This window comes from Oikopleura dioica, chromosome PAR (genome assembly GCF_907165135.1).
Source record: "Oikopleura dioica chromosome PAR, OKI2018_I68_1.0, whole genome shotgun sequence".
Classification (NCBI taxonomy): Eukaryota; Metazoa; Chordata; class Appendicularia; order Copelata; family Oikopleuridae; genus Oikopleura; species Oikopleura dioica.
In genome coordinates, this window is record NC_137293.1 from 10,695,077 (window position 1) to 10,718,919 (window position 23,843).

At 42.3% G+C, this 23,843-nt stretch overlaps 12 protein-coding genes, 1 long non-coding RNA gene and 1 other non-coding gene across 16 annotated transcripts in view; 1 reads left to right on the forward strand and 13 right to left on the reverse strand.

Moving 5' to 3' along the window:
- Window positions 1-2,255: 2,255 nt before the first annotated feature.
- On the reverse strand, window positions 2,256-3,746 carry LOC145703085 (saccharopine dehydrogenase-like oxidoreductase). Its single transcript, XM_081780396.1, has 4 exons — window positions 3,624-3,746; window positions 2,990-3,564; window positions 2,780-2,948; window positions 2,256-2,742 (listed from the first exon to the last, which is right to left on the reverse strand). Exons 1-4 carry the CDS (start codon window positions 3,700-3,702, stop codon window positions 2,351-2,353), a joined length of 1,215 nt encoding a protein of 404 aa, XP_081636522.1. The 5' UTR covers window positions 3,703-3,746; the 3' UTR covers window positions 2,256-2,350.
- A 37-nt stretch (window positions 3,747-3,783) lies between these two features.
- LOC145705644 (eukaryotic translation initiation factor 3 subunit M-like) lies at window positions 3,784-5,708 on the reverse strand. The gene is made up of 8 exons (XM_081783131.1): window positions 5,452-5,708; window positions 5,278-5,407; window positions 5,125-5,236; window positions 4,792-5,083; window positions 4,634-4,748; window positions 4,337-4,593; window positions 4,198-4,295; window positions 3,784-4,154 (listed from the first exon to the last, which is right to left on the reverse strand). The coding sequence occupies exons 1-8, from the start codon at window positions 5,493-5,495 to the stop codon at window positions 4,000-4,002; spliced, it is 1,203 nt and encodes a 400-aa protein (XP_081639257.1). The 5' UTR covers window positions 5,496-5,708; the 3' UTR covers window positions 3,784-3,999.
- A 139-nt stretch (window positions 5,709-5,847) lies between these two features.
- On the reverse strand, window positions 5,848-8,097 carry LOC145705643 (uncharacterized). Its single transcript, XM_081783130.1, has 6 exons — window positions 7,926-8,097; window positions 7,607-7,766; window positions 7,326-7,529; window positions 6,663-7,096; window positions 6,413-6,617; window positions 5,848-6,373 (listed from the first exon to the last, which is right to left on the reverse strand). Exons 3-6 carry the CDS (start codon window positions 7,505-7,507, stop codon window positions 5,992-5,994), a joined length of 1,203 nt encoding a protein of 400 aa, XP_081639256.1. The 5' UTR covers window positions 7,508-7,529; window positions 7,607-7,766; window positions 7,926-8,097; the 3' UTR covers window positions 5,848-5,991.
- Window positions 8,098-9,928: 1,831 nt separating this feature from the next.
- Window positions 9,929-11,381, reverse strand: LOC145705756 (regulator of G-protein signaling 12-like). Its single transcript, XM_081783239.1, has 4 exons — window positions 11,113-11,381; window positions 10,800-11,009; window positions 10,226-10,454; window positions 9,929-10,162 (listed from the first exon to the last, which is right to left on the reverse strand). The coding sequence occupies exons 1-4, from the start codon at window positions 11,244-11,246 to the stop codon at window positions 9,929-9,931; spliced, it is 807 nt and encodes a 268-aa protein (XP_081639365.1). The 5' UTR covers window positions 11,247-11,381.
- Window positions 11,382-11,570: 189 nt separating this feature from the next.
- Window positions 11,571-12,143, reverse strand: LOC145701785 (regulator of G-protein signaling 10-like). The gene is made up of 4 exons (XM_081779001.1): window positions 11,963-12,143; window positions 11,865-11,918; window positions 11,660-11,822; window positions 11,571-11,580 (listed from the first exon to the last, which is right to left on the reverse strand). Exons 1-4 carry the CDS (start codon window positions 12,141-12,143, stop codon window positions 11,571-11,573), a joined length of 408 nt encoding a protein of 135 aa, XP_081635127.1.
- A 323-nt stretch (window positions 12,144-12,466) lies between these two features.
- LOC145705757 (uncharacterized) lies at window positions 12,467-15,123 on the reverse strand. 2 transcript variants are annotated; one of them, XM_081783241.1, is made up of 7 exons: window positions 14,759-15,123; window positions 14,145-14,495; window positions 13,974-14,094; window positions 13,812-13,930; window positions 13,459-13,681; window positions 13,092-13,363; window positions 12,467-12,974 (listed from the first exon to the last, which is right to left on the reverse strand). In XM_081783241.1, exons 1-7 carry the CDS (start codon window positions 15,101-15,103, stop codon window positions 12,564-12,566), a joined length of 1,842 nt encoding a protein of 613 aa, XP_081639367.1. In that variant the 5' UTR covers window positions 15,104-15,123; the 3' UTR covers window positions 12,467-12,563. The 2 variants fall into 2 exon arrangements, with proteins under 2 accessions (XP_081639367.1, XP_081639366.1); XM_081783240.1 differs by having other exon boundaries at window positions 14,145-14,491; window positions 14,755-15,123.
- A 14-nt stretch (window positions 15,124-15,137) lies between these two features.
- On the reverse strand, window positions 15,138-17,061 carry LOC145705758 (E3 ubiquitin-protein ligase CHIP-like). 2 transcript variants are annotated; one of them, XM_081783243.1, is made up of 7 exons: window positions 16,933-17,061; window positions 16,681-16,785; window positions 16,282-16,632; window positions 16,093-16,237; window positions 15,969-16,047; window positions 15,528-15,918; window positions 15,138-15,486 (listed from the first exon to the last, which is right to left on the reverse strand). In XM_081783243.1, exons 3-7 carry the CDS (start codon window positions 16,406-16,408, stop codon window positions 15,341-15,343), a joined length of 888 nt encoding a protein of 295 aa, XP_081639369.1. In that variant the 5' UTR covers window positions 16,409-16,632; window positions 16,681-16,785; window positions 16,933-17,061; the 3' UTR covers window positions 15,138-15,340. The 2 variants fall into 2 exon arrangements, with proteins under 2 accessions (XP_081639369.1, XP_081639368.1); XM_081783242.1 differs by having other exon boundaries at window positions 16,918-17,061.
- A 177-nt stretch (window positions 17,062-17,238) lies between these two features.
- Window positions 17,239-19,929, reverse strand: LOC145705763 (V-type proton ATPase subunit B-like). The gene is made up of 8 exons (XM_081783247.1): window positions 19,668-19,929; window positions 19,280-19,611; window positions 18,922-19,238; window positions 18,775-18,881; window positions 18,519-18,731; window positions 18,337-18,474; window positions 18,162-18,294; window positions 17,239-18,117 (listed from the first exon to the last, which is right to left on the reverse strand). The coding sequence occupies exons 1-8, from the start codon at window positions 19,758-19,760 to the stop codon at window positions 18,014-18,016; spliced, it is 1,437 nt and encodes a 478-aa protein (XP_081639373.1). The 5' UTR covers window positions 19,761-19,929; the 3' UTR covers window positions 17,239-18,013.
- LOC145705780 (uncharacterized) overlaps window positions 18,086-23,843 on the reverse strand; it is a 29,796-nt gene continuing 24,038 nt past the window's right edge. Inside the window, exon 4 of the long non-coding RNA XR_014134636.1 lies at window positions 18,086-18,095. This is a non-coding gene — a long non-coding RNA (uncharacterized LOC145705780). The remainder of the gene's footprint in view (window positions 18,096-23,843) is intronic.
- Window positions 19,915-20,452, reverse strand: LOC145705782 (signal recognition particle 9 kDa protein-like). The gene is made up of 3 exons (XM_081783266.1): window positions 20,273-20,452; window positions 20,140-20,194; window positions 19,915-20,096 (listed from the first exon to the last, which is right to left on the reverse strand). The coding sequence occupies exons 1-3, from the start codon at window positions 20,323-20,325 to the stop codon at window positions 19,974-19,976; spliced, it is 231 nt and encodes a 76-aa protein (XP_081639392.1). The 5' UTR covers window positions 20,326-20,452; the 3' UTR covers window positions 19,915-19,973.
- Window positions 20,455-20,856, reverse strand: LOC145705779 (syntaxin-8-like). Its single transcript, XM_081783265.1, has 2 exons — window positions 20,707-20,856; window positions 20,455-20,667 (listed from the first exon to the last, which is right to left on the reverse strand). Exons 1-2 carry the CDS (start codon window positions 20,849-20,851, stop codon window positions 20,504-20,506), a joined length of 309 nt encoding a protein of 102 aa, XP_081639391.1. The 5' UTR covers window positions 20,852-20,856; the 3' UTR covers window positions 20,455-20,503.
- LOC145705768 (uncharacterized) lies at window positions 20,890-22,257 on the reverse strand. The gene is made up of 6 exons (XM_081783253.1): window positions 22,092-22,257; window positions 21,842-22,039; window positions 21,625-21,794; window positions 21,428-21,581; window positions 21,200-21,386; window positions 20,890-21,155 (listed from the first exon to the last, which is right to left on the reverse strand). Exons 1-6 carry the CDS (start codon window positions 22,212-22,214, stop codon window positions 20,989-20,991), a joined length of 999 nt encoding a protein of 332 aa, XP_081639379.1. The 5' UTR covers window positions 22,215-22,257; the 3' UTR covers window positions 20,890-20,988.
- On the reverse strand, window positions 22,257-23,842 carry LOC145705765 (dolichyl-P-Man:Man5GlcNAc2-PP-dolichol alpha-1,3-mannosyltransferase l(2)not2-like). Its single transcript, XM_081783250.1, has 5 exons — window positions 23,506-23,842; window positions 22,990-23,459; window positions 22,820-22,948; window positions 22,546-22,778; window positions 22,257-22,506 (listed from the first exon to the last, which is right to left on the reverse strand). The coding sequence occupies exons 1-5, from the start codon at window positions 23,688-23,690 to the stop codon at window positions 22,282-22,284; spliced, it is 1,242 nt and encodes a 413-aa protein (XP_081639376.1). The 5' UTR covers window positions 23,691-23,842; the 3' UTR covers window positions 22,257-22,281.
- On the forward strand, window positions 23,742-23,813 carry TRNAT-CGU (transfer RNA threonine (anticodon CGU)). The gene has a single exon. It is a non-coding gene; the product is annotated as a tRNA-Thr (tRNA).

Genomic DNA, 23,843 nt, shown 5'->3' on the forward strand with positions numbered 1-23,843 from the left:
GATTTTACTGTAAACGCCTGTAAGAAAATTCGCTTTTAGTGACAATTACGATTATTTGTGATTATCACCAATATACTTGGATATTTCAAGTCATATTTATATTCTCAAGATGCAGAAAGATTGAGACAGCCTAATGAAAATAACTTCTAAGGCGTTAAAATTTAATAATCGCGGTATTATCTCGGAGATTATCCGTCAGAAATATGTAATTAAGAACCTGAAAAATAAATTTTCGTCATTCTGGATTATTTGAATTTCATTTTTTCAATAATTATCGAAGATTCAAGCCGAGAACTCATTGTTTAAAATTCTTCACTCTTTTTGTTACGCTGTTTGAATAGCTGATTTTGGTACTTTAGCCGATTTTTGGCGATAGAATCAGATTCGCTCGGGCGAAGTTCAATGGGATTTGTTGCTGGGAAAACTGTTATGAGAAGGATTGTCTTTCGCTCCCTGCTTTCTTTCAAAACTACTCGGTTGCACTGTCCAACTTGTGGATACATATTGAATAAAATGAATGAACTTTCGACAACTTTTGCCAAAAAAGAAAGGGTAAGAAAACTAGGAACGTCTAAAACAAGTCTCTGAAAATGCATTGTAAGAGGAGCTGTGTCGATATCCATCACACGTCCCGTCGGACTTTCCTAAAATTGCAATTACGTTCCGGTGCAGAGCTTATCTTCCACGTGCCCAGGCTCGATCAACTGTACTAGGGTTTCCCATGTTTTGACTAAGCCACTTTATTTGACAAGTTATATGTGATGACAAAAACTGAGATTGATGAAGATTTGATAATGCTATTATTTTGGTATTCAACGAGGGGATTTCCATTCTTCCGAGTCGGATAAACAAAAAAAAATGGACATATACAGATGGATGTTCGGGTAAAGAATTAGAAGCAAGTTCACGCGAATCCGAATTATTTTCTGCGCCCCAAATCCATTTGCCGATAACGCGAATTTCTTCACTCTTAAAACTTCTTAAATTTTATCGAGTTTAGCGGATTTAGAATTGCAGCCATTAAAATCTCCAAATCCGTCGGCCCGTTTTTTCTAAGCTCGTCTATATAAGCCCCTTTTCACCCGTCTTCGCTTATCGCTGCTCAGGATGCTCACGTCACCCGGAAAAGAAAATTATCAATTTTTTTGTTTATTTGATGACTAGAACAGTTTCTACTCGAATATTAAACTTCTTCAATAGAAAAGTTGTTTCTCAAGCATGCACGTTGTTCGAGAGCATTCAAAACTATCAACTTTTGTTTTAAATGAAAGATTAATAATATTAATGTCGAGCAGGCCGTCATCTAAATATTTTTCTTCGACAAAGCATCTTCTTTCAGATTCAGGTAGAGACAAAACAATAAATTACTCGCCGTGTAATGACGGAAAATGCATTCTGAGTACGACAGTTTAGTATCAACGAGTCGATGTAAATATTTTGACGCGACGGCGAAAATTTTCCGCGAAAGTGCAAGAAAGGTCGTAATTCCGTGAGTTTTTAGTCTGAGAGGTCATGATGCATGAAGATGCACAATGAGATAAGGCTCTTGAAAACGTGAGGCAAAGGCGTCTTCCCATACTGGAGTGTCTTATCGAATAGAAGAAAGTGCGCACATCCTTTGTATGCTTGTCGCTACTCGAAATTTCAAGGCGGAAAAATATTCCATATCTGACATGCTCTCCGTCCTCTTCCCTTTGTCCTGCTAAAATAAGCGTCTCTCCCAGCACCTGATAAAACGACACGGGCTCGATGCTAAGCCCGTCACGAAAATAAATCATCCCTATGAAAACGGAAGCGCTCAGGATTACCGAAGTTGGACACAGCACGAGGTGTACAAACATCCGCTACTAAATAGACAAAATTTTAGAAATGTCCTGATTCCTTTGGCTAGCGTTACGAAACTTGTTTAAAAAAAGTCTGATGAAGTTTTTTAAAGCTCACATCTACATATTTTAGGAATCACAGCGCATAAGTGTATTTTTAAAATTTCCCTGTATTGCCAAAGCAAAGCCAGTACGTACTTCGTACACCGTTTCGTTAAAAATAGAACAACCCTAGAAAGACAGTGCTGCGTTGAATGTTTTGAAGGCTTGTGATGCTCAAAGCCGACAACTTTTTTTGCGCAAAGCGCCGCTAATATAAACTTTACCAGACTGTCTGGCGATCATTGAGAACTTATATTATCCTATTCCTAACGAAAAAGGTTCAAGAAGAAACAATTCTGCGAAGCGAGTTATTCATCTTCATTTTGAACATTAATAAGTTTGAAATCGGCAGAAATTTATTCTCACATTGAAGCTAAGATGTGTAATTAAATAAATAATAATTTGTTAATTGAACTGAATTAAGTCTAATTGATTTCAAAGCAAAGTCCAGCATCTTGGAGATTTCTTACAATGTTCGTTCCATCAAAAGCAAGCGCGCTTGTTGATACTCCTCCTTGATCTCCGAGATTTTCCTTGACTTTCGCTCGCTCTTCCAGAAGTGTGAGAGCACAAGAAACGAGAATTTTTGATGTAGCGTCGTAACCAGGCTCGGGACCAGAGACTTTGGCAATTTTGGTCAGAGGCGAATCGTCTTCGCCAACTCCCTGTCCGAGGAATGTGACGTCAAACGATGTATCGGCGATAGATTCTTTTGGTGGCCCTTTTCTCGAAAAAGCACCAAAAGTAAAAAATTCAGCAAACTTCATCAGTAAGGATTGCCCCGACGAAAATCGCGAGAACAGGCTCAGGCAGAAACCTGATAGAGTTGATTTTGAATATCAAATTTGCCTTACCAGTAAAAGAGATACCAATGAGCGACGCAATAGATCCTACTACAGCGTAAATAGAAAATCGAACCGGAGTTTTATCGCGGAGGGCAAATCCTTGTTGACTCCTTCGAACAATCGAAGCATCAGATCCTGGGAAGGGGATCGTTCGGTTGCCATTTAGTGCGGGGATATTCTAAGAAAGATACTTGCATCTTCAGTAAGTTAAATATTTACATTAATCTTTGCACCGAAACTCCGGGCTTGAGATCTTTTGCCCTTGTACTCAATTCTTGGGGCTTTTCTCAGTGCTCGAAGTGCTTTCAGCGCATCCTGGCTACCAAAGCCCATCACGGCGCAATCCCAGGTCGTGGCATGCCCGCAGTATCCAGGAGCTGGATTTATGTTCAGAAAAGCTTCAGCTTGATGAAGTTCTCCTCCAAAGTTATCACGGAGGAAATTGAGTCCAATCTCAGAAGGAATGGAGTCAAATCCACAAGCAGAGATCACAATTGATCCTGATTGACGGGCGCTTTCGTTGTATCTGAGCTCCATAGCTTCAATGAACTCCGGTTCGCCGGAGATATCAAGATAGTCAACTCCGTTTTCGACGCAAGCTTTCACAACCGGTTCTCCAAGAAGTCTGTACGGACCAGTACAATTCAACACGAGCTTTGCTTCTCTTACAGCGCGTTCGATTGTATCAACGGACGAAATATCAACCTGCACACATTTAGCAGTAGTACCGACGGCAATTTCCTCCAACCTCGTTATATTTCGCCCGGCAATGGCCCAAGAATACTTATTTCCTGCTATTTATTGGTTATTCAAGATCTTATTATTCATAAATCAATGAAAAACGAAACCAGGCCTACAGTATTGAAATAATTAACGACCCATTGCCCGGTAAAGCCCGTCGCACCGAGGATAACAACATCGAACGTCGGCATTCTGAGATCGAAAAAAATCGTATTTACAACTCATGAGATCAGGCAGCTAATCAAAGACTGTCTGATCTTTTTTTCAGCTTTCATGTTTTGAACCGTGTCTGGAACATTTTTATTAGCCTAAGGAAGAAAGTCCGGAGATTCTGCAGATGGACTTTGTACATTCAAAAACGCATTCAAGAAAGAAGACAGGTTTACCAATGCCCCGCCGAGTGGTAAGACCCGGCGAGGCGCCATCGTCATAAAATTAGCCCAAAATAAAGACAACTTATTTTGGAGATAGGGATTTGCATTCAATGTCTAGGCGGCCAATTCGAGGTTTTGCACTTCTTCGATACTCAGACGGACGTTTTCAAGGTTGTTCTGCCAGCTGGATAGCTTCTCAGCGAGGTCTTCCCACTCAGCGCGGCCGAATTCTCGCTGGATGGAGTAGGTTGTCGATAGTCTTTCGTTTCCTATTCAAGAAGATTAGACATAATATTTTCTAGGCAGGATTACCTTGGTCCAATCGACCTCGGAGGAGTTTCAGCTGGAACGCTCTAACAGCAAGATCTTCGACACCATCTTCATCGAGTCCAAGCTTATCTTGGATAGCCCTAGAATTACAGTAAGACTCATCTCACGTGCTAGCTCGTACTTGTAAGTAGTATCAGGATTCGACTTGCACAGGCCAACAAGAGTCAGGAGTCGCATTTTTCGTCGAAGAGTGTTCAATTTCTCTTCGTCAAGAGCGAATTCGGAGATATCGGATCCTTCGACAAATTTCTCAAAGGCGGCCAAATCACCCGTGATAAAGATTTCGAGAAATTCGTAGACGGATGTTCCTTTGTGAGCTTGAATGGCATCGATCTCTCGGAGGTGGTCGAATCTGTATTCGCCCTCGGTACAGATTGACTGAGAGTAGTTTTATTGGTTGATGCGATTTCAAATCTACCTGAAGAATACAGAGTCGAGCATCAGCTCTTGCCTCCTCTCCAGTGATATCAGCGTCGCTATAGCTATTGAGAAGATCTTCCATAGCACTGGCAGCGTTCTGGTAGCGACCAAGTCTTAGAAATTATTTAAATAAATTGATAAGAGTATCGAATTCACCTATGAAGACAGGCCTGGTACTCTCGTCGAAGGACTCTGATTTCTAGCTCAGTAATGTTCCAGTCCTTGGCCCACTTTTCGAGGAATCGCTCAATTTTGCTGCCCTCGAGCTCGAGAAGATAAATTGAGTTCTTTCTGGATGCACACTGGAGCCAAGTGCAGTAGATCAAATACATAGCCTTCGATTTTACAGGGAAGGCCATTTTAAACATGTCGTATAGAATTCGGCACACAATTTTGCCACGGCCGGCTTTCTCGCCTTCCAACATGGCATCGCAGAAGCTTTTGGTGACTAAAGTGAATAAGTACATTTAGATTGCGTTGAGAACTTACTCTTGTTGCAATCTTCAATTTCGCCAGGAGATTGGAAATCCATCAATAAACCGATAAAGATAGAGCTCTGCTTGGTAACTTGGAGAACATCATTTTCGCTCACTTTCTCGGCCTAATAATTATTCTTGTTTGTTCTCAAAGAAATAAAACTACCCAGAGAGGAGCAAAGTTCTTCGGCACAAATACACTAGCAACGGATGCACCGAGGTTTTTCCCTTCGATGGGGTTAACATCAGCACCAGCGGCAATGAGCTTTTCTCGGATGCTCTCGAGCTCTTCAAACCTAGATCCATCATTAAAAAGAGCGCACATGAATGAACTACAGACCGATCACTATCGTTGAGGTCGTCCGAAAGGAAAATTTCCGCCATAGCTTGCTCGCAGCCTAGCCCTGAATGCAAAATTTCGTTACTAAGTATACTTTGAACTTGTTTCTATATTTTTTAAAAACAAAAACGAATAGATTCGCAAGTTGGTTTTCGATTAAAGTCGCAGAAGTTAAAGGAAAATAAACGTAAATAAGGTCAACTCGAGTGGCGGCTTAACGTAAAAAATATCGTGGGAATGATGGGAGAAAAAAATTAGAATGCTTTACTCTAAAAACATGAAATGCCCCACGAAAAGACGAGGGTCGAGGTTTGTAGAATTTGCCTGCAAAAACGTAAAGGTATAAAATGGAAAGGGAAATGAAAAGAAGAAAGTTAAAAAAAATTGGACCATCTGTCCAAAATAGAAGAGTTTATTTGCATGAAGAAATGATAATGGAGATCACCAAGCGGTTTGGCGCGAAATGATATTTCTATCGGTTAAAATAATGAACGGAAAGGGAAGTTTAAACTCGTAGGAAGACGTCTTCGTTGAAAGTGGCTACCAAATCGACATCCAGTCGGCTGTTTTCATGGGGATGAAGGACTCGGGAAGCGCCCACGTGGACTCTTTCTTTTCTTTCTTTTGCTCTTGGGGACGGGCTTCCGCAATGGAGGAACAAAGAACGGGCGGCACGATTTCATAAGATGATCCAGTGAGTTCACAGGACTCAAGATCGTCGAAGATCATTTCAGCTGAGCGCGCGGCGACTGAGGCTGCTTGCGCCAGGCATTTCTGTTCTTCCTCGCTTTCTAGTTCTTCACTGTTGCTGTAGCCATTAGTGGACCAGCTGTTGGTTGGACGCTGAGCGTCGTACGAAAAGCTGTCAGGAGATATCGACGGTGTCATCATGTCAACATGATTCATGTCGTGCATCTCCTCCCTAAAAATCGATAAAAACGTAAAGCAACTTCGGACTTACGGAATGTTTAACCGAGGTGCAAAGAAAAATGTTCCATTCGTGTATTTAACGTGTTGGTTCTGAACCATATTTTTCCAAAGTTCCTGGTCATCGCTCTGGCCAGAGAGGTTCTTCACAAACTCGAGCGCTTCATCAATCGATAGTCTGTCGAAGTTCGCATTTTGCGCGATTTGTTTTACAGCTTCTCCCTCTACAGCGAGGTTTTCTGCAAAAAAGAGTGTTATTGTTACATTTTTATGATAAGAATTACCAGATTCTGTGACCGACTTCTTTTTCCTGCGGTTTCTTCTTCGCCTTTTCTTAGTAGGTGTACTCTGCTCATCGAGCTTTTCTTGCGGCTTAGGCTGCGCAATTTGCGGCTGCTTTGTTTCTGGGTTTTTCGGTTTTTTTGGTGACTGAGATTTTACTTTCCCAGTCTGACTGTGGATTTGCTGCACAGCATTTTGATTTTTCTTGTTACGCTGTTCTTGACGCTGCTGTTGACGCTTGGATCTTGGATTCTTGAAGGCAAAGCGGAAATTATTATTGTTCTTGTTTCCATCACCGCTGCTCTGTGGGCGAGCGGGCATTGTAGACATGACTCCGTCGAGCTCGACTTTCTCTTCAATCATTTCTCGTGTGTCCATTTTGGGCATGTAAGCCAACGACGGAAACTCGTCCTCATAAGTAGAAAGCGTGCTCGAGCTAAAAGTTTGAGTCATATGCGGATCCTGAACGTTACATGAGTCGGTCTCGAGACTAACAAGACAATTATGTTTTTACTCTCATGAAACGGTGTCTAGCCATGTCTTGAATTTACTGTCCGAAGTTATTCACTGTAAAAATACTGTTAAATTGTAGCTTTGTTTACGAAGACCGTAAATTATTCTTTTTAAAAAGTTTTCAAGAATAATCTTGAAAATTGAGGACTGACCTGGAAGATGATGTCTCAGAAACATACGAGTTAATTCTCTGCCGCCTTTTTGAGTCCATTCTCCGTCTTAGACGTGCGATGATCTTATGCACTGCGTCTTCGGCATTGGCCGCCCCGGAGATCGCCGCTAGTTCGACCATGACAATCTCCTCGGGCGAGCGCTTGTCGAACACGAGCTCCATATCGGTATGGTTTGCGTTTGGACTTGGAAAAGTTTATTTAGTCGGCTTAATTTATTGGCGGAAAAAGCGAGGAAGCGGCGCTTTCGAAGTTTTTCTTACCTCGGCCTGTTGTAAACGAAGAGCTCTTCCTCTAGTCGGGGTCGATCTCGTCTGGGCTACCGGTCATGACCGAAATAAGCCATCTGGCGTAATACTTGGACTCGTTGGGGTCCAGTTCGAGCGCGCCTTCCAGCCGGCTCATTAGCCATTCTTCGTGGCTCTAAAATCACATTTATTTTTCACGAACTAGGGGACCAACCAGAGGAAATGGCCGACATCCCTACTGACACGGCTTTACTAAGTAACTTACTAAACAAAACTGGGAGCCAGATGAAAGCCGTTTTACATCAAAAAAGCGAATTAGGGAGCATTAACTTACTTTGAGCTGGCTGTCGCAAAAAATACTGAGAGCTTTTGTTCTCATTGATGGTGTTTGTGTTTTGTAAAGTCCGTTAACAGTCAGGCATCTCGTCCAATTTCTTCGATCGTTTCGTCTGCCTTACCCGCTCATTTCGATCTTGTCTAGAAACAACAAAGAATTAATATTTGATCTGGAATCGGAGCAAGTTTAATTAATCTGACTAAATATAATCAATTTGGGCAACAAGCGGAAAAATATCAAACTGGAATGTGATACGTGGTGGCAGATGGATGATTTTTGTACAAAAGGGTGGGTTCAGGTCTTGCTGGTGATAATAAATAAAAGTAGCGGTAGTTAAGTTTAAGTTGGAATGATTTCTCTTTTCGAATGTATAAAACTCAAATAAAGCTATGTTGAATCACAAAGTGCAGATAAAAATAACATTGAACGTGGGGTGAGCTAAGTACAGTGCGCTTTCCAGCTGAATGACTCACATTTGAAATATTCTTATTTAAGATACCGGCGTTTGCGTGCTGTCGGGACTTAAGTTCCTTCAGCTGTCAATCACCAATGTCAAGAGTTCTCATGGAGACAGATAGAGTTCGAAAGACGCGTTTTTATAACTTTTATGGAATTAGAAAAGTGTGATAACAGTGGCCTGCTAGACTACGGTAGTCTGGGGAGCGTTTGATTTTTTCGCTTTAGGGGGCGAGGGAAGGTCGATCAGATCCGCCTGGGTTAGGCTTGTTCGTTTTCGAACAATCTCTGCCGAGTTTCCACTTGCAAGATGCTCGTTTCCGTTCGAATCCTCTGATGTTGAAAGCTTCTGAAAGTCAAGTTACGTAACGCTTTGTTTTGAACTCGTCTTTGGGGAGTCTCAAAGAATTTATTTAGGGGGAGAGACAAAAACACGACGGTGGAATTTACATTCGTGATGCAATAATTGTGATCGATTCTCATCGTTATTTCTAAATTCAGAGGCTATTTATGTCACTGTCTGGGAATAAAAAACAGCAGTGTTTATTTAATGACAGCAACTTCCATTTATCTTTTCATGAGATTGAAAATATGCATTCATCTGGAAGACAAAGATGAGAATCGCTCCCGCACTTGTTTTTCCAGCTTTGGATAAAAATATGAATAAGAAAATCAAGAATTATTTTGAAGTTCAAAAAGGTATTTAAATATTCTTCTCTTGGTTGATATTATTTCAAAAATATAATATTGGAAAACTTCTATTGTCAGAAAAATAAAGGAGCGCTGGTCAAAAACACATCCATATTTACGCACCCGCTGACGTAAATTTCCATCGCGATGGCAAAGTTAACTTTTTTCTTTGAAAACAGTAAACAAATCTTCTTTTGTTTCTCATAGAACAAGAACATAAGTGTGAAATTTGAACTTGATGGTTATGAAATGAGAAAACAAGGAAAAAAGACACTGGTCACCAGTGACTGGTGTTTACAAAGACGGAGTTGTTTTTAAAGACAAAAATACCTGAAGGCGTTTTCTTTCTACAGGAATAGGAAGATCGTTGGTCGAGTCTCTCAAGATCGAAGAGCTGCAAGAGCTCGTCTCTGTGAAGGCCAATGAAATGGATGAGCCGCCAAAGGCCCCGTCGAGCCCGTGGGAGCCATCTGGCCCGTCGCCAATTGAACCACCGAAAAGCTCATCGGCCTCCTCGTGAGTGGGAATCCGCGCGTCCAGGTCAAAGTTGTCCTTGTTATTTTCTTTGTCAGCATTTTCGGCCGGGCGCAGAAAGTCTGGCAGAATGAGGTCGTTTTTATTGAGCAGGCCGCGCTGGTCCTGGAGAAGCAGGTGCGCAAATGGACAGAGGATATTAAATATTGGAAATTACTTCCGATTTATTTATGCCGGCCTCGTAAATCGTCAATCGTTGGGATATATTCTTGGAAGACTCCCAATTAAAATATATTTTACTGTTACTCAAATTGAAGCAAAACGCATTCGAATAAGGTCAAGAAAAACTATCAATTATTGAAATTACTTTCAAAATTGCGTCACCGTTCCTGAAGTTGACCCTGTCCACCCAAAGAAAGCCGATTATCAAAATCGGCCTTGGCCTTGTTCGAGTCCTGCGACTCTTCGATTCCAATATTAACCGCGGAAATCCTATTCAATCCGCTCTCTCTCGATCTTGATCGCTTGCGTATGCCGAGGCTGTCTCTCCGCCGCCTCAGCAGATCAAGGGCACTTTGCTGCACGTCAGACTTGGGTCGCTTCGGCTCCACCGGCTACGCAATTAATATTTAGTCTCTTTCTCTCTTCAGCTAACATAAACTCTCGATTTTATCTACCTTGCGGAATTCGTTTTCTTTGAGCTCGAGGACGACACGTTGCTCTTTTAGCGTACTGACGGGATCCATCATATTCACTGGGAGCTTTGTGCCGGCCAGGCGCACAACCACTTGACTAAGAGTACGGTCGGGAATGTACCGGGCCATGATGGGCTGGAGCACTTCGGAAACGGGCTTGTGGATCTTTGAACGAATCCCGATGCTCCGTTTTATGTGAACAATGTCAAGCCTAAAATCGTTACGGTTAGTTTTTTCTTGTTAGTTCTCCTTCAAAACGCGCGCAATTTGTTTTTTCTTTGAAAATTTATTTGTGGCTACCCAATCTTTCTCTGAGAGCATCAAGGTATGTTGGCCTACGAGACTTAGAATCGGGAAGAAGCATTCTGCCGCTTTTTCGACCTTGAATGGCATATTTTTCAGAAGAAGCCCTTGAAATAGCCTTCGGCGGAGACACGGTCATATTCGGAATGATCAAAGATTCATGATTCCGTAGAAACTCCAATTTCTCCCTGAGAAAAAGCCGGGTCACCATTATTTTCAATTATCGCCTTTTCATGGTCGATAAGAAACTAACCTGAACGTGACACGGAGTTCGCCGCGAATGTGTCTACCAGACAGACACATTGAGTCTGCGTCCAGCGAGAGCGAATCTGTGTTAGAACCTTCGTTCAGGAGCAGCCAGTCGATGCATCCGGGACTGAGGCCACGGCGGCTTGCCACATTATTGAGGAGTGAACGAGCTGGAACTCCACTTTTGAGTGCGATAGTTGTTGATCCCCCATCACTGAAGGCCAAGCTTTTAGAGATAAACATTCAGTTTTAATATCTGAGTTTATATTCACGGATGGATCGATAAGTTTTAAAGAAGTGCCGGTAAGTTAACCTACCTGAAATGAATGTGGCAAACATTGCCGTTGAATTTTGCATCGTCAGCATCTAGCTCAATGCTAGAAGCAGAGGAGTGCGCGCTGGAGAGAGTCGAGCTGGAGCCCATCTCTTTATCCTTCGTCTTCCGCCTCATTATACTCGACCGAGCTTTATCATTTCGTTTAGGCTCGATGGCGAAGAGCTCGGTCTTGCGCCCAATGAGCTTCTGTAGCGTTGATTTTCTCTTATCTTTTTCCGCACTGGGCTCTGGCCATTTTCGATCCGGCGAATATCGTCGACAGTAATTTGGTGTCCCTCAAGCTCAAGTTCGATCAATTTCGCGTAGAGCTCATTGCGCAGGAATCTATTTAGACACTGTTATGCTAAGAACGGCATGAGAGAGCCTTTGGCAATGTCTGCCCGACAAGAATGAAACTCAACAAGTGCAAAAGATGCAATTAAATCGACGTCGCTATGGTTAGCAATAACTTTTGCAAACAAAGGCTGATTTAGAAGGAAAACGAATTTTCTCTCAAAATTCGAACTCGAAATTGTAAATTAGCAAACCTGGAGTAACTGTCGAATTTCATCAAGTTGTAAATGGCTTCTTTTTGTGGAACAAACGAAGTTGGTTTTGGATCGTGAGCTTCAGCGAGTGCTTTTTGCGACAGATGATCGGGGATGTTCACTGGACTCTCTGCATCTGGCCCGATAAAACGACTGATAATATCTAAAATTTTCTTTATACCCTTTTTTTAGACTTCATATCTACCTTTTACTCTTGTAGAAACAATCTCTGGGTCTGTCTCTAGCTCCAATCTTGAGCCTGAAAAATTGATAGAAAACTGGCGAAAAAAGGGAAAGACTTACATTCGAGCCAGAATTGAATGTTTTCTTCAGAGTATTCTTTTCTTAAAAATGAGGAGATAGCGGCGATCCCGAGTTCGTCCTGTAGCACAGCGTCTAATGAGATCGCCCAGCGGGAAATATGACCTTGAGCTCCAGGCTCAGACGGGTTCGAGATGTCGGAGAGAACAGATTGATGCGACATACTCAGCGCTAGAAAAAATACGATCCTCAAAAATATTCTAGAAGGATTTCAAGTTGTTTTCAGCCTTCTCAACAACATTCAAGAGTAAATTTTTTACCTTTTGAATTGGCCAGTAGTTCTGTGGAAAATGACAACTTAGATAATAAACTTGTTTTGGAGGGACTCTTGTGTTTTGCTTCAACAGGACTTTGTAATAAATCTGAGCTAGCCCGCCTTTGGCGCCGATTTCGTTTCTCAAGCAAAAGGTCATCCTGACTTGAGTTGTGAACGAATGGGGGATCCATTCTAAAGAAACAAGGTCAACACTTTCCTTTTGAATAAAAATAAAACTCTTCTCATGAAAAAAATAAAATGGAAGCAGAGAGGGATAAATCTGAGTGCATAGTAAGTGAAGGAAGAAAAATAACGGTGGAATGGAAGTTAGGGAGAGGTAGGAATCTCTTCTGGATGAACTTGATTCACAGTTACAATGGAGCGGATCTGGCTGGATGATCTGGAAATGTGAACTTCAGACTGGTTGCTTCCCTCGCGTTGGAGTCGCTTGCGCTCAAGCTCTAGCTGCGTAAGACCCTCAAGCACAAGTTTCTTTGAGCCTTTGCTAATTGAACTCGACTCAAGCAAGACTTCAACCGCATGATCCAAGCCAATCTCGAGGCAGCGTCCCTGGAGTCTTTTGTTCATCATTAAATTGTGGACGATTTCGGCCACAACTTGAATCACTTCCGAAGGCTGCGTTGACGAAGTCTTGAGCCAGTCGAACATAAGTGGGAAAACGGCATCTTCTAAGAGTTGCTCGCAGTTTTCGGGGCCGAGGGAGACGCTTTTGATAACCTATAAAGTTTTATCATTGTCAAGAAATTGAGGAAAAAGATTGATGAGCTTGCTTTTTTAGAAAGAGCTTCCGACTCGTGCCCATAAATCAAAGTCTATCAAAAAAGTGACACTAACCTCATTAGCAAGCTCGATGGTCGGCTGATCAAAGGTCCTGAACTGAATGGAAAAGACTTCATCGATCACCGGAAGCGCCACTCTGACCGTCTCATCGCGTGCAATAAAAGAGAGTGTATCGAGTGTTTGCCGTTCGATATCTTCATGTCCCGTGTTTCGTAAGGTTTTGCCGCAAGAGCTTGCGCACTGAGTTGCGTCTGCGGGGACACCAGAACGAAGAAGTTGGTTCATGATCGAAATCATCAAAGCCATCTCTCGATCTGAGAGATCATCTGAAAAATACCAATAAGATATACACCGATTTTCAGCCCTCAGATATTCATTTTTATTAACGATACTCCTCTATGTTTCCAATATATTTACTCACCGATTGTATCAATAGCCGTATTTATGTCCGATAAAACACAGTCAAGAGAATATGCGTGAGATTCGGCAAGATAGGAAATTCCGTTCAATGCTTCTAGCCGGGCAGCGGAAGATATTTGGGAATAAATGGCCGCTGATAGGATGGAGACGTCGCATCGGGCGATATAATGTTCTCTGATGCTTTCCTCAGTCAGCAACTCGGCAACAGCTTCCGCTGCATGTTCCTGAATGGCGGCTTTATTAGGTGCCCGTCATCCGATATCCCAAAGGAGCTATCTTTTCTCTCCAACGCCGGAGGTTCGTCGCCCCAAAAGGGAACGAGGATTCACTCTTCAATCAGCCAGGATTTATTACCTTTGTGTAGCGGTCGTTACTAGCGATTAAATTATTCAGCGGATCGAGCAGATCCTTTTCCACAATAGCCAACTTCTCGTTCTCTCCAAGTGCTACTTCTGTGGACAGTTCAAACGCAGCTAAATTCGAAATGAAAAAGATATCTTTAGTTTTGTGCATTACCTGCTCTCTTCAACGCTGGATCTGTGGACTTCAAAGCGTCGGCGAGACCTTCTGAGGTGCCAAATTGAGACAATGAGTTTGCAATGAGCATTCCCGGCTCCAATTGTACGTTCGAGTAGGTCTAAAATGTTTGTCTGAGTAAACAGAAGATGTGCCATCCATCTCTCTTACCATAATGACAAAAATCTCTGCGATAAGCAAAAGGGCGGCCGTGATGCCGAATATAACAGCGTCGTAAATTTTATCTGTCGCCGCGAAGCCGACGATGATCGAGTAGCCGGCGAACAGCACCAAATTGGATATCAACAACGCGAGGAAGACCTGTTTGTATTTCTTATACACTTTCGCTTTGCCCACCCAACCGGATAGATACGTGTACCCAGGAATCCAAAAGAGCCAGAAGCTTGGCCAGATGAAAGAGACGAAGCCCATGTACCAGAATTTCTCTGAAAAGAAGGCCAAAATCACCATCGGATAAATCGCCATGAGGGAAAGCTTCACGTTTCTTATCAGATCTTCTCTCTTTATCAACGGTCTTCATCATGTTCTTACTCTTTTTCATATATTTTCCGTGATTTTGCTCAACAAAAATTTCGGACAATTTCCTCAAAGCTGCCCGCGGGCGCTTCGTAGGCGCACTGCGCGCGAAGTTCAAAGCTCACAAGTGAGCGCGACCAAGAAAATCGATTAGCGTAACCAAATTGTCACACACGGCCTATTATAAAAATGATCTGTTTGTTGAGTCAATGCTGGAAAATATTTAGCGCGGATGAGCGACCACCTGCCTTGTGGAAAATGTCGATCTCGCGCCGCAAGGCCTTGAGGTGAGGCTCCTCGGGCTTCTTCCCTGGCGGGATGTAGCGGTAGAATAAATCTCGCTTGAGCTCTTCCCCTGTCGCCAAAGTGATCAGTTCGACAACGGTGTTGTCGTAGATTTCGCACTCTTCAAGTGTCAGTTTATCTTGAAGGTAAACATCTTTGTACTTCAGGCGAAAAGGGTGCTTGTGATGGCCGATCTCAGCTAAATTGTGTAGAATCGACCCTCTAACGCGAGAAACAGTCCAGTCTGCCTCGACAGTAACCACGAAGGTATTAAGTGGGATGAATTTACTATGAACGAATAATATCATCGCCTCATCTGAAGTCAAGTATTAATTTCAGGAAAACAATCGGGCGCCAGACTTGGCTTATTTAGATTACAGAAAAGACACAGAGTCATTAAAAACAGGAAGAAGAACGGGTGGACAGCTGGTATTATAGAAAGAAAAATTGAGTAGTATCAATGTACTTTAGAGAGGAATCATGGAATTTTTCGTTGTTTCTGATCAAGCGATCATATGATCATAAAATAAGTTGAATAGTCTGGTTTAGTAGTCTTCTGCCCACTCGTTTTCCTCGAGAAAAGTGGAGACAACTTCTTTCATGACAAGATTGGGAACGAGCATGTCAGAGGTAAGCTTTTTAGATGATACCGGGTCGAAGTGGCCGACTTTTTGAAGATGCTCTTCGATGTCTAATCCGGGATAAGATGACAGCAAGAATCAAGCTTTTTACCTTTTCTATTGTAAGTTATCCCGCTGGGCGTGATAACAGGGTTTTTCAAAAGGTCGAAGGATATTTTATCGCAGAGGTAATCCGGAACTTCCCGAGTCTTTCGCCTCTCGTCGATTTGGGAAAAGAGGGCTTTGACCTCCTCGCGGCGCGAGCGGATTTTAGAATCGATCTTTTTTATCTTCTCCGCGTACTCCTCATCCCCTTGATCCACTTCTTCAGTTTGTTTTTCCTTGTCGAGGCTTATCAAATTCATGATGTAGGATTCGAGTTCCACTTCTTGCGAAATACGCTCTTGCTCTCGCTTCTGCCAACGTTTGCTCTTGGCCAAGCGTAAAGATTGCGCGATCTCTTCTCCAAAGTTTTTATGCTGATCGAGAGCGTACTTCTGCGCCTATTAAATAATTGCAATCTACCCTCGATCGATTAGGATAAACAACTTACTGTCTGCAGCGCGATCACTGCGTCATCAAATCTCTCCAAATTTATCAGCGACTGTCCGAGCAAGTAATGACCTTTGACACTAAAATCAGTAGTGTTTTTGCATATTCAATGTTTTCGTAGACACCTGCTCGGGCAGATACCGATTGCCTCACGCGCTTCGCTGCATGCTTCGTCGAAGCGCTTCAATTTTATGTAGCAAAGAGCCTTGTTTGTATACAAAACATCGTTCCTGGGCGCCTTTTGGATCGCTTTTGAGTACGATTTCAGCGCTAAAAGCTGTTTCATCCTATATTACCTTATTGAGGATAATTACCTTGCTCGTACTTTTTGTGCGAGTAGTATTTGTTGCCTTCCTCTTTCAACGCCTCCCATGTGTCCTTTTTAGGCGGCTCTCTCTTCTCGCCCTTTTCATACTTTTCTTTTGTCATACTGAAACACATTTTAAATTGAAAAAATCAATAAAATTTCTTTCGCTCTGAATAAATAAGGCAATTAGCACGTGTGAACAGTGAGAACGGAAGTAGAAACTTAGTCTTGATTGTGCCGGCAGTGAATTAGAGATAAGGAAAGTGATCGGCAATCAACGGGCTCAGGCGAATACATCGTCATCCTCTGATGGGAACTCGGCGTAGCTTTTATCTTGCGCGAGCTTGAGCCTGTTTGCCTAGGAGGAAATATGTTGACTCTTGTGCTTTTAAAGTGCTTTTGATACCGTCGCAAGGGCAGTCAGCGCGTCCTCGTGGTTTTCCATAGACATGTGAACGAGGCCGAGGTAGTGATGGGCATTGAAGTTGGATGGGCAAATGCTGATGAATTCCTGAGCATCTGTAAGTGCTTGATTCATGTCACCTTGCTTCATGGAACTTTTTCACGGTGAGAATTTGAAGCTTTCGAAAGTTGATATCATGGAAGACTAATCTTCAAATTTCACCGTCCCAGAGGATCTTACCAGAGCAGAACATACTTGGATCGACAGGAGAATTCAACAAAGCTTCCGAGAAACTTTCTCGAGCTTGACGATAATTTTTCGCCTCGTAATGCTCTTTACCAATTTTATGTAATTTTTCAAAGATATCTTGCATTCTATAACGAAGACTCTTGATAAATATTTACTTTGTTTCTTTTTTTTTATTATAGAATAAGATCATGAATGGGCATATATTTGAACAATTAATTGAATGAAAATGAACTTTACAACAGTGAAGAATATAGAAGGATAGTTTTCGACGAGTTATTGCTAGTAGTTTATACTTCATGATAATGGCTTGAGGGCTGGGGGGACAAAAGTCTAGCACCGCCCGAGGGCCAGGATACCACACTGCGCTACTAGCCAAGTTATGGGGGCGCAACGGAGCGCGCCCGCTGAAATGAAAAGCACTTCCTCAGGAGATTGAAGAATAAAAGCTTATAATAAGATAATTTATCTTTAGATTTTAAACCAAAAGAGTTGGTACAAATAATTAATAATTACTCTTTAATTAACTTAACGAAATCACTATAATTTAAAGTCTATAAATCAAGTTTGTTGACAAATATTTACAAACCACATTGAATAATGACTAGATAAACTTTATCCGCAGTATTAATTATATGAATTCAATGATCCTGAATGATAATATGAGCAGAAAGTAGCCTATCCCCCTCGGGTGAAACTGTTCTGTCATTTTGCGCGGTGCCCCCTAACCCTAACCTTTAAATTAAGTCAATCACTAATTAAAGCCAATCATAATTTTAATAAATTAATTTAGTAGCAAATCCCATAAGAGTCAAGTCAACAGAAAAGAGAAGGGATTTTGAATTGCCAATTCAGAATTGGGCAGCTCTCCAGCGAGAGTCTTGCTCGCGAGCGCTACTCAGCGAGGGCCTGTATCGCGGTGTGGTAGCTCGGCCAGGAGTTGGTGCTAGACTTTTGTCCCGATTCCCATGGCTTGAGTGGAACGCGAAATTTGTAAATGCTTGAATAAGAGAAAGTAATCTAGGTATTAGAGGAGGTTCGTTAAATTATCGTTCATTTTAATTGCAGCACCCGGGTGAATGAAACATGCTTATTGCTCTTCAGTTTTTCTGTAGTAGTACTTGTCGATAATTTTACCCGGAATTCGCTTCAGCAATTCTGGAGGGAAGATTCTCAAGAGCTCCCATCCTTTATCTACACAGGTCGGTTAAGTTGGATGTCTATCGATTGCAGCTTACCGAGAGAGTCGAAAATTGATCTATTCTCATTATGGCCTTGATTGATGAAGTTTTTCTCGTACTTTGAAAGGAATTCTAGATACAGCAAGTCCTCTTGTGAGAGGGCTTCCTCACCAACGACAGCTTTCATAGCCTGAAATGAAGTTGAGCACAAATTTGTTGGATTACTTCTCACCTGTTGTTCTCTACCGATAGCATAACAAGCATACAACTGGTTGGACACATCAGAGTGATCTTCTCTGGTCATTCCTTCGCCGATAGCAGATTTCATCAGTCGAGACAAGGAAGGCAACACATTGATTGGCGGATAGATCTTTAATTGTCCATCAATCGTAAAATCTGTGACCTGAGTAATACCTGACGATTTTGAAGCTGTCTATCGACGTAAATCTGTCCTTCTGTAATGTATCCTGTAAGATCGGGGATGGGATGAGTGATATCTTCGTTTGGCATAGTGAGGATAGGAATCTGAGTGATTGAGCCTTCTCGGCCTTCGACTCGACCAGCTCGTTCGTAAATCGTAGCCAAATCTGTGTACATATAACCAGGGAAACCTCGTCGACCGGGGACCTGAAAAACCGTTTTAGCATCAACTTTTGCGTATATATCAAACCTCTTCTCGAGCAGCTGAAATTTCTCGAAGAGCTTCGGCATAGGAACTCATGTCGGTGAGAATGACCAAAACGTGCTTACCGCATTGATAAGCAAGGTACTCCGCGGCTTAAAAGATGTGAAGCACGAAAACTATCAGAAAAAATACCAGTAAGAGCAATTCTAGGGGTGATAATACGCTCAATAGTTGGATCGTTGGCGAGATTCAGGAACAAAACAACGTTTTCCATATTTCCTCGCTGCTCAAAATCAGATTTGAAGAAACGAGCAGCTTCCATGTTGACACCCATGGCTGCGAAGACGATGGCGAAGTTGCTCTTTCCCTCTTCGGTTGCTTCACCTTCCTTTTTGACGAGACCAGCTTGTCGGCAGATTTGAGCAGCGATCTCGTTGTGGGGAAGACCAGCAGCAGAGAAGATGGGGATTTTCTGTCCTCGAGCGATAGAATTCATCACATCGATCGTACTGGATTTAAATTTTAACGAAGTTCGTTGATCGATAGTTACCTGATTCCAGTTTGGATCATTTCTTCTGGATAAATACGCGATTGAGGATTGATCGGCTGTCCCATGATGTCGAGATAATCCTCTGGCATAATCGGAGGGCCATTGTCAATCGGCTTTCCCGATCCATTGAAAATACGACCCAACATGTCCTCACTGACGGGCGTCTTCATGATTTCTCCCGTGAATTCACAGGATGTATGCTTCGCATCAATGCCAGATGTGCCTTCGAAAACTTGGACAACGGCCTTGTCTCCATGAACTTCGAGAACTTGTCCTGTTCTGCGCGAGCCATCGAGAAGCTTTAGTTGGACGATTTCGGCATATTTAGCGTACTAAAGCAGTATGACTCATACTGTATGAGATATCTATTATTTGGTGAAACAAATACCTTGACTTTGTCGAGAATAACAAGAGGCCCATTAACTCCAGTAACAGTCTTGTACGTCACGCGTGGCTGTGACGTCTCTGCGTTAGGGGGCATTCTAGGAGGGATAGGATTCGAAAAGGTTTAATTACGATATTTCTAATTGCTCAACATTTACAAGTCCAGTGGCGAGTCAGGTGAACAGTTCGGACTCTAAAGTGTGAAGAGTTGGAGGAAGAACATCAGTTAGACATATTATTGCAAATTGTTAAAGATTTTTTTCGGTACTAGAATTCTTGCGCAGCTACTAATCGTCTTTCTACATCGCGTTCATTCGGCATCAACGAATGATTTCATCATAGAGGTAATGAATTTTTCTAATCGCTTGACGTCATTACTGTACTGGGCTACGAACTGGAGTCTTTTGGTGTCGTCCGTGAAGGCTATCACAAGCTGAAACTCATTGTTATTGCAGTAAGGAAGGCAAAGGAAATACCTTTTTGTCTTCGTGTCGGTAGCTGGTAGTGATTCGACAATTATCTGGGGAGGAAGCTTATTGCTGGTTCGAAAATCAATTTATCAATAAATAGGGAAAGAGTCAAATGCATTTAACAATTAACGAGCCCGTGGCATAGAGTTTCTCGGCTTCTCTGGTGAACTCTTCCCAGGTTGCAAAATACATCTCTCCGGATTTCTTAAAAAGTATACTCTCGTTTGTGGGTGTTTTGTTTGAACGAACGTGCTAAGTCACAAGCGCGAAAAGCAAGCTGAAATGGGAAGTTGGCAAAGGCGGCCAATGAATATACAGAAAATCGATGAAAAACTTGAAAATTCGAACTCAAAATCAGAGTGAACATGTTTTAAACGGAGAGCAGGACGATTATGACGATGAAAAGAGCTCCAACGATCATCCAGAGAGTGCAGTTTCCCTTGTCCCGAGCGAGTAGAGTTGTGATGTTCTCAGTGTTGCGGTTCAGTCGACCTCGGCTGTTCTCGGTCATGTCAGTGATTGTATCAATGACGACTGAACATGCATAAGAGATAAAAAAAACGAAGTACAAACCATTTTGATCGTCGACTTCATTTCCAATGGTTATTCCGATATCGCGTTGTCTTCTTATAATTGCCGCAAGATCATCGAGCGCCTGATCTTGTTGTTGAATCGTTTGTTGCTCTGATAAAAGCGGCGCTTCATCCGAGTCCGACATTCTTAAATACTCAAGAATTGATATTTCATAGATTTGAATAATGAAATCTGGAAACTTTTTTCAATGAACAGGAGTGGTATCTGTGGATAAGGATCAATCTAGCTGAGAGAAAAAGGAGATAGAATGAAATATTACGGCTACATTTCACCCTGGAAAGCAGCAGCACCTTGCTGAGCTTGGGAGATGATATAATCTTCAGGGGATTGTGGCATTACAGAACGGTGGGAGCTGGCGGTTAGGGCTTCTTGAATTTCTGGAACGGGTTCGGGCGGTGCGTTTTCCGTCTCATTCGCGATTTCGTCCACTAAAAGAAGAAAATAATGGGGCAAATACTGAGAACTGTAGTACCATAATCCGCCGAGAGTATTTTGCGTCCCTTGAAGCCAGCCACAGGTTGGAACTTCTCATTGTCAATGATAGGATAAAGATTCTCGCCGCCATCGAAAGTCAAAGGACCGACTGCGCCAGGATAACAGAAGACAAACAGGGAAAATATCATCACGCAAAGAGCGCAAGCGGAACCAGATTGCGGGATCTAAGAATTTTTACTAAGAAATAATGACGAGTTTCAATTACCATCATGACTGACTCTTGAAGTTTTCGAAGCTGGTTCATCAGGATCATGTTTTGACGCTCAAGAAAGTTGACTCGCTTTTTCAAGTCATCGTTTTCATTTTGATATCGTCCAAGTTCCCCTTCTACTTTGTCGAAGTGCTCTTTCTTTCTCCTCCTTGAGATCAGAAATAACTAGATATTGGTGTTTCAGATCCTACCTTGACTCGACAGCGGATCTTTTGTTCCTGATCTTTCTGCGCACCTTTTTCAGGACACGTTCCTCTGCCTTTGTCAGAGGGAGATCCTCGGGAAGTTCGACTCCTTCCTCTTTGAGAAGTCTTCGCTCCTCATCTGTCAAGTTCAAGTTAGTCTTTACCCCAAGCTCTTTCTAAAACAAGTTTAAAAACCGTCAGTCATGAAAGCAACGAGGAATACCTTCACGCGCTCGCGTACGTCTTGGATATGACGGGGCAAATCTGACGTGCCATTACACGAAAATGTCACGGACTTTTCCATCTCCTGCTCGTCCTCAACAAAGTCACAAGAAACGGTTGTCGAATTAGACGACGTCGGGGAATCTCTCTCTTGCGCATCTTGGACCTCTGGCTGTGCAAAGAAGCAATCGATTTCAACCTGACTCAGTATTAGAAAAAAAAAACTAATTGTTTTTGCAAGTATGACTCACGTCTCGCTCGTATTTTTCTGGTCTTTCCTTGAACAAGTCTTCCAAGTCTGCTTTATAATTTTCGAGCTGGGTCTCAGCCGAGTCGTGAAAAAGCAATTCAAAGATGTGAGCCGAGTCCTCCATTGTCACATTTCTACAACACAAACGGACATAAACAACTGTTTTGTTTATTTAGCATAATTTATACACCTTATTGCGTTTTGTTTTTCTTTTGGCCGCTAGCTGGCCATTTTGCACAGAATAATTTTACTAACAGAAGCAAATGAGTGAACACTAGAAGGCAAGATGAAAAATTTGTGCTAGGGAAGACGAACCAGGAATACTCATATGAGAAGAAAATCAGAATTGAAACTAAGGAGTTGAAACCAGCCATGCGGACCAAAAGAGGCAGCGAATGGTAGTACCAGACATAGAACTTATTTTTGTTAATCCAAAGCTCAATTCGTGAAAGTACCTGATAGTGCAAACTACGAGCGAAAACGATTCCAATGAAATTTGAAGTAAACAGAATATCAGCCGTTAGAAGAGGGCAAGTCTGCTCTGAGCCATGATTTCTGATCGTGTTAAAAACTGCGAGAGGAAAAGACAAGAGCGTCGTCCCGAATCTCTTTGGCATCCATCGCTTTGAACAGAACAGAACTAAGAAAAGCAAGTGAAGACCAAGAAGGGCTCTGTGGAAGTTATCATCTAAAAAGACATTCAAACTCGAAACATGCTGATAATAATACCGAGAAATGTCTCCTCGTCGAGGAAGCGAAAGTTGACTGTCCATTTATGAAAGAACTTTCTGTTGAACTCAAACGCCTTTGCCATATATTCTCGTGGATATGTTGATAAAAATTCATAACCAACAGCGACTGAAACTTGGTTAGAATCAAACTAAATTGACAAGCCTAACCTTGGACAAGAAGAATGACTATAAATTGAAAGATCGTGTGTGGTATCCTCAAGTTGCGCATGAAAACGACGCAAATGCCGGGAAGAAATAAAAGGTTGTTCATTTTTATCGAAATAGCGAGTGAATACATGATCGATCCAAAAGTCCACTTCTTGTTCATAAAACAGTAAACCGCAATCCAGGCGAGAATGTTTGCCGGACCATCGTTGAACATCCTCAAGCTGAAAATCGAGTGTACTCTGTAGCCAGAAATGGAGGCAAAAATCATCATCCACGGAGGAAATCTGGCCTTTTCTGCTAGTTGACAGTAAACCATCAGAACAACCAGAAGCTGCATCATGTAAAAACCGGCGAAGATCTGCTGTGCTTTGAAAATGTCTGCGCCATTGTCCGTAATTTTGTACAAGAAGCTGTAAAGATAGACGAATCCACCGGGGTATACAAGCGGTCCTGTATCTCCCTTTAGTTCCCTTGAGAAAAAATAACGATATTGACTAAGGGCGTAGCTAAGCTTACATATAATTTGTAGATCCATTTAGGTACCCTTCAACCTCCTGCATATAAGCCTTCCAATCAATCTCAGTGTACTTTCTGTATTTGACGATTCCATAGTTGAAGACAAGTTCTGCGAGAAAAAGTAAAACGGCAAAGTGTCGCGAAAAGCGGGGCGAGCAAAACAAATCGATCAAACTTCGAATCATTTTTGCTCTCTGCTTGTGAATAAAACTCGCGCTTTTGCGGGCCCACTCAGCGGCTGTATAGCTCAGTGGTAGAGCACTTCACTCGTAATGAAGGGGTCCTGGGTTCGAACCCCAGTGCGGCCTATTTTGTTTGGCTCTAAACTGGCTTTTTTG

Bases quoted from the DNA above. Each gene is read 5' to 3' on its own strand.
- LOC145705756 (XM_081783239.1), bottom strand. From the start codon at position 11,246: ATGAGGCGGAAGACGAAGGATAAAGAGATGGGCTCCAGCTCGACTCTC. The intron at 11,010-11,112 runs GTAGGTTAACTT...CTTGGCCTTCAG, and splicing joins GTTTGCCACATTCATTTCAG to TGATGGGGGATCAACAACTA. The intron at 10,163-10,225 runs GTAGATAAAATC...TTAATTGCGTAG, and splicing joins AAGAAAACGAATTCCGCAAG to CCGGTGGAGCCGAAGCGACC.
- LOC145705758 (XM_081783243.1), bottom strand. From the start codon at position 16,408: ATGTGTTTCAGTATGACAAAAGAAAAGTATGAAAAGGGCGAGAAGAGA. The intron at 16,238-16,281 runs GTAATTATCCTC...AACAGCTTTTAG, and splicing joins GCACAAAAAGTACGAGCAAG to CGCTGAAATCGTACTCAAAA. The intron at 16,048-16,092 runs GTGTCTACGAAA...TACTGATTTTAG, and splicing joins ATCGGTATCTGCCCGAGCAG to TGTCAAAGGTCATTACTTGC.
- LOC145705644 (XM_081783131.1), bottom strand. From the start codon at position 5,495: ATGGCGGAAATTTTCCTTTCGGACGACCTCAACGATAGTGATCG. The intron at 4,749-4,791 runs GTGAATTCGATA...ATAATTTCTAAG, and splicing joins TACCAGGCCTGTCTTCATAG to ACTTGGTCGCTACCAGAACG. The intron at 4,594-4,633 runs GTAGATTTGAAA...AACTACTCTCAG, and splicing joins CTCGACTCTGTATTCTTCAG to TCAATCTGTACCGAGGGCGA.
- LOC145701785 (XM_081779001.1), bottom strand. From the start codon at position 12,143: ATGTCGCATCAATCTGTTCTCTCCGACATCTCGAACCCGTCTGAGCCT. The intron at 11,919-11,962 runs GTAAGTCTTTCC...TCAATTTTTCAG, and splicing joins CATTCAATTCTGGCTCGAAT to GCTCAAGATTGGAGCTAGAG. The intron at 11,823-11,864 runs GTAGATATGAAG...AGAAAATTTTAG, and splicing joins TGTTTCTACAAGAGTAAAAG to ATATTATCAGTCGTTTTATC.
- LOC145705782 (XM_081783266.1), bottom strand. From the start codon at position 20,325: ATGTATTTTGCAACCTGGGAAGAGTTCACCAGAGAAGCCGAGAAACTC. The intron at 20,195-20,272 runs CACGGGCTCGTT...CCAGCAATAAGC, and splicing joins GAAGCCGAGAAACTCTATGC to TTCCTCCCCAGATAATTGTC. The intron at 20,097-20,139 runs GTATTTCCTTTG...AATGAGTTTCAG, and splicing joins ACCGACACGAAGACAAAAAG to CTTGTGATAGCCTTCACGGA.
- LOC145705757 (XM_081783241.1), bottom strand. From the start codon at position 15,103: ATGATATTATTCGTTCATAGTAAATTCATCCCACTTAATACCTTCGTG. The intron at 13,931-13,973 runs GTAATGCACAAA...TTTCGAATTTAG, and splicing joins TCCAGCGTTGAAGAGAGCAG to CTGCGTTTGAACTGTCCACA. The intron at 13,682-13,811 runs GTAATAAATCCT...GCCGCCATTCAG, and splicing joins GTAACGACCGCTACACAAAG to GAACATGCAGCGGAAGCTGT.
- LOC145705643 (XM_081783130.1), bottom strand. From the start codon at position 7,507: ATGGAGCTCGTGTTCGACAAGCGCTCGCCCGAGGAGATTGTCATGGTC. The intron at 7,097-7,325 runs GTCAGTCCTCAA...TCAAACTTTTAG, and splicing joins TCTGAGACATCATCTTCCAG to CTCGAGCACGCTTTCTACTT. The intron at 6,618-6,662 runs GTAATTCTTATC...TCTTTTTTGCAG, and splicing joins GAAGTCGGTCACAGAATCTG to AAAACCTCGCTGTAGAGGGA.
- LOC145705768 (XM_081783253.1), bottom strand. From the start codon at position 22,214: ATGGAGGACTCGGCTCACATCTTTGAATTGCTTTTTCACGACTCGGCT. The intron at 21,795-21,841 runs GTATTCCTCGTT...AACTTGTTTTAG, and splicing joins ACGTACGCGAGCGCGTGAAG to AAAGAGCTTGGGGTAAAGAC. The intron at 21,582-21,624 runs GTAGGATCTGAA...TCTGATCTCAAG, and splicing joins AGATCCGCTGTCGAGTCAAG to GAGGAGAAAGAAAGAGCACT.
- LOC145703085 (XM_081780396.1), bottom strand. From the start codon at position 3,702: ATGCCGACGTTCGATGTTGTTATCCTCGGTGCGACGGGCTTTACCGGG. The intron at 3,565-3,623 runs GCCTGGTTTCGT...ACCAATAAATAG, and splicing joins TAATTATTTCAATACTGTAG to CAGGAAATAAGTATTCTTGG. The intron at 2,743-2,779 runs GTAAGGCAAATT...CAACTCTATCAG, and splicing joins CATTGGTATCTCTTTTACTG to GTTTCTGCCTGAGCCTGTTC.
- LOC145705779 (XM_081783265.1), bottom strand. From the start codon at position 20,851: ATGTCGGACTCGGATGAAGCGCCGCTTTTATCAGAGCAACAAACGATT. The intron at 20,668-20,706 runs GTTTGTACTTCG...ATGCATGTTCAG, and splicing joins TGAAGTCGACGATCAAAATG to TCGTCATTGATACAATCACT.
- LOC145705765 (XM_081783250.1), bottom strand. From the start codon at position 23,690: ATGATTCGAAGTTTGATCGATTTGTTTTGCTCGCCCCGCTTTTCGCGA. The intron at 22,779-22,819 runs GTATTATTATCA...ATGTCTTTTTAG, and splicing joins CGACGAGGAGACATTTCTCG to ATGATAACTTCCACAGAGCC. The intron at 22,507-22,545 runs GTACTTTCACGA...AACAAAAATAAG, and splicing joins CTCGTAGTTTGCACTATCAG to TTCTATGTCTGGTACTACCA.
- LOC145705763 (XM_081783247.1), bottom strand. From the start codon at position 19,760: ATGCCCCCTAACGCAGAGACGTCACAGCCACGCGTGACGTACAAGACT. The intron at 19,239-19,279 runs GTAACTATCGAT...ATTTAAATCCAG, and splicing joins ATGATCCAAACTGGAATCAG to TACGATCGATGTGATGAATT. The intron at 18,882-18,921 runs GTATTTTTTCTG...ACATCTTTTAAG, and splicing joins CCCTAGAATTGCTCTTACTG to CCGCGGAGTACCTTGCTTAT.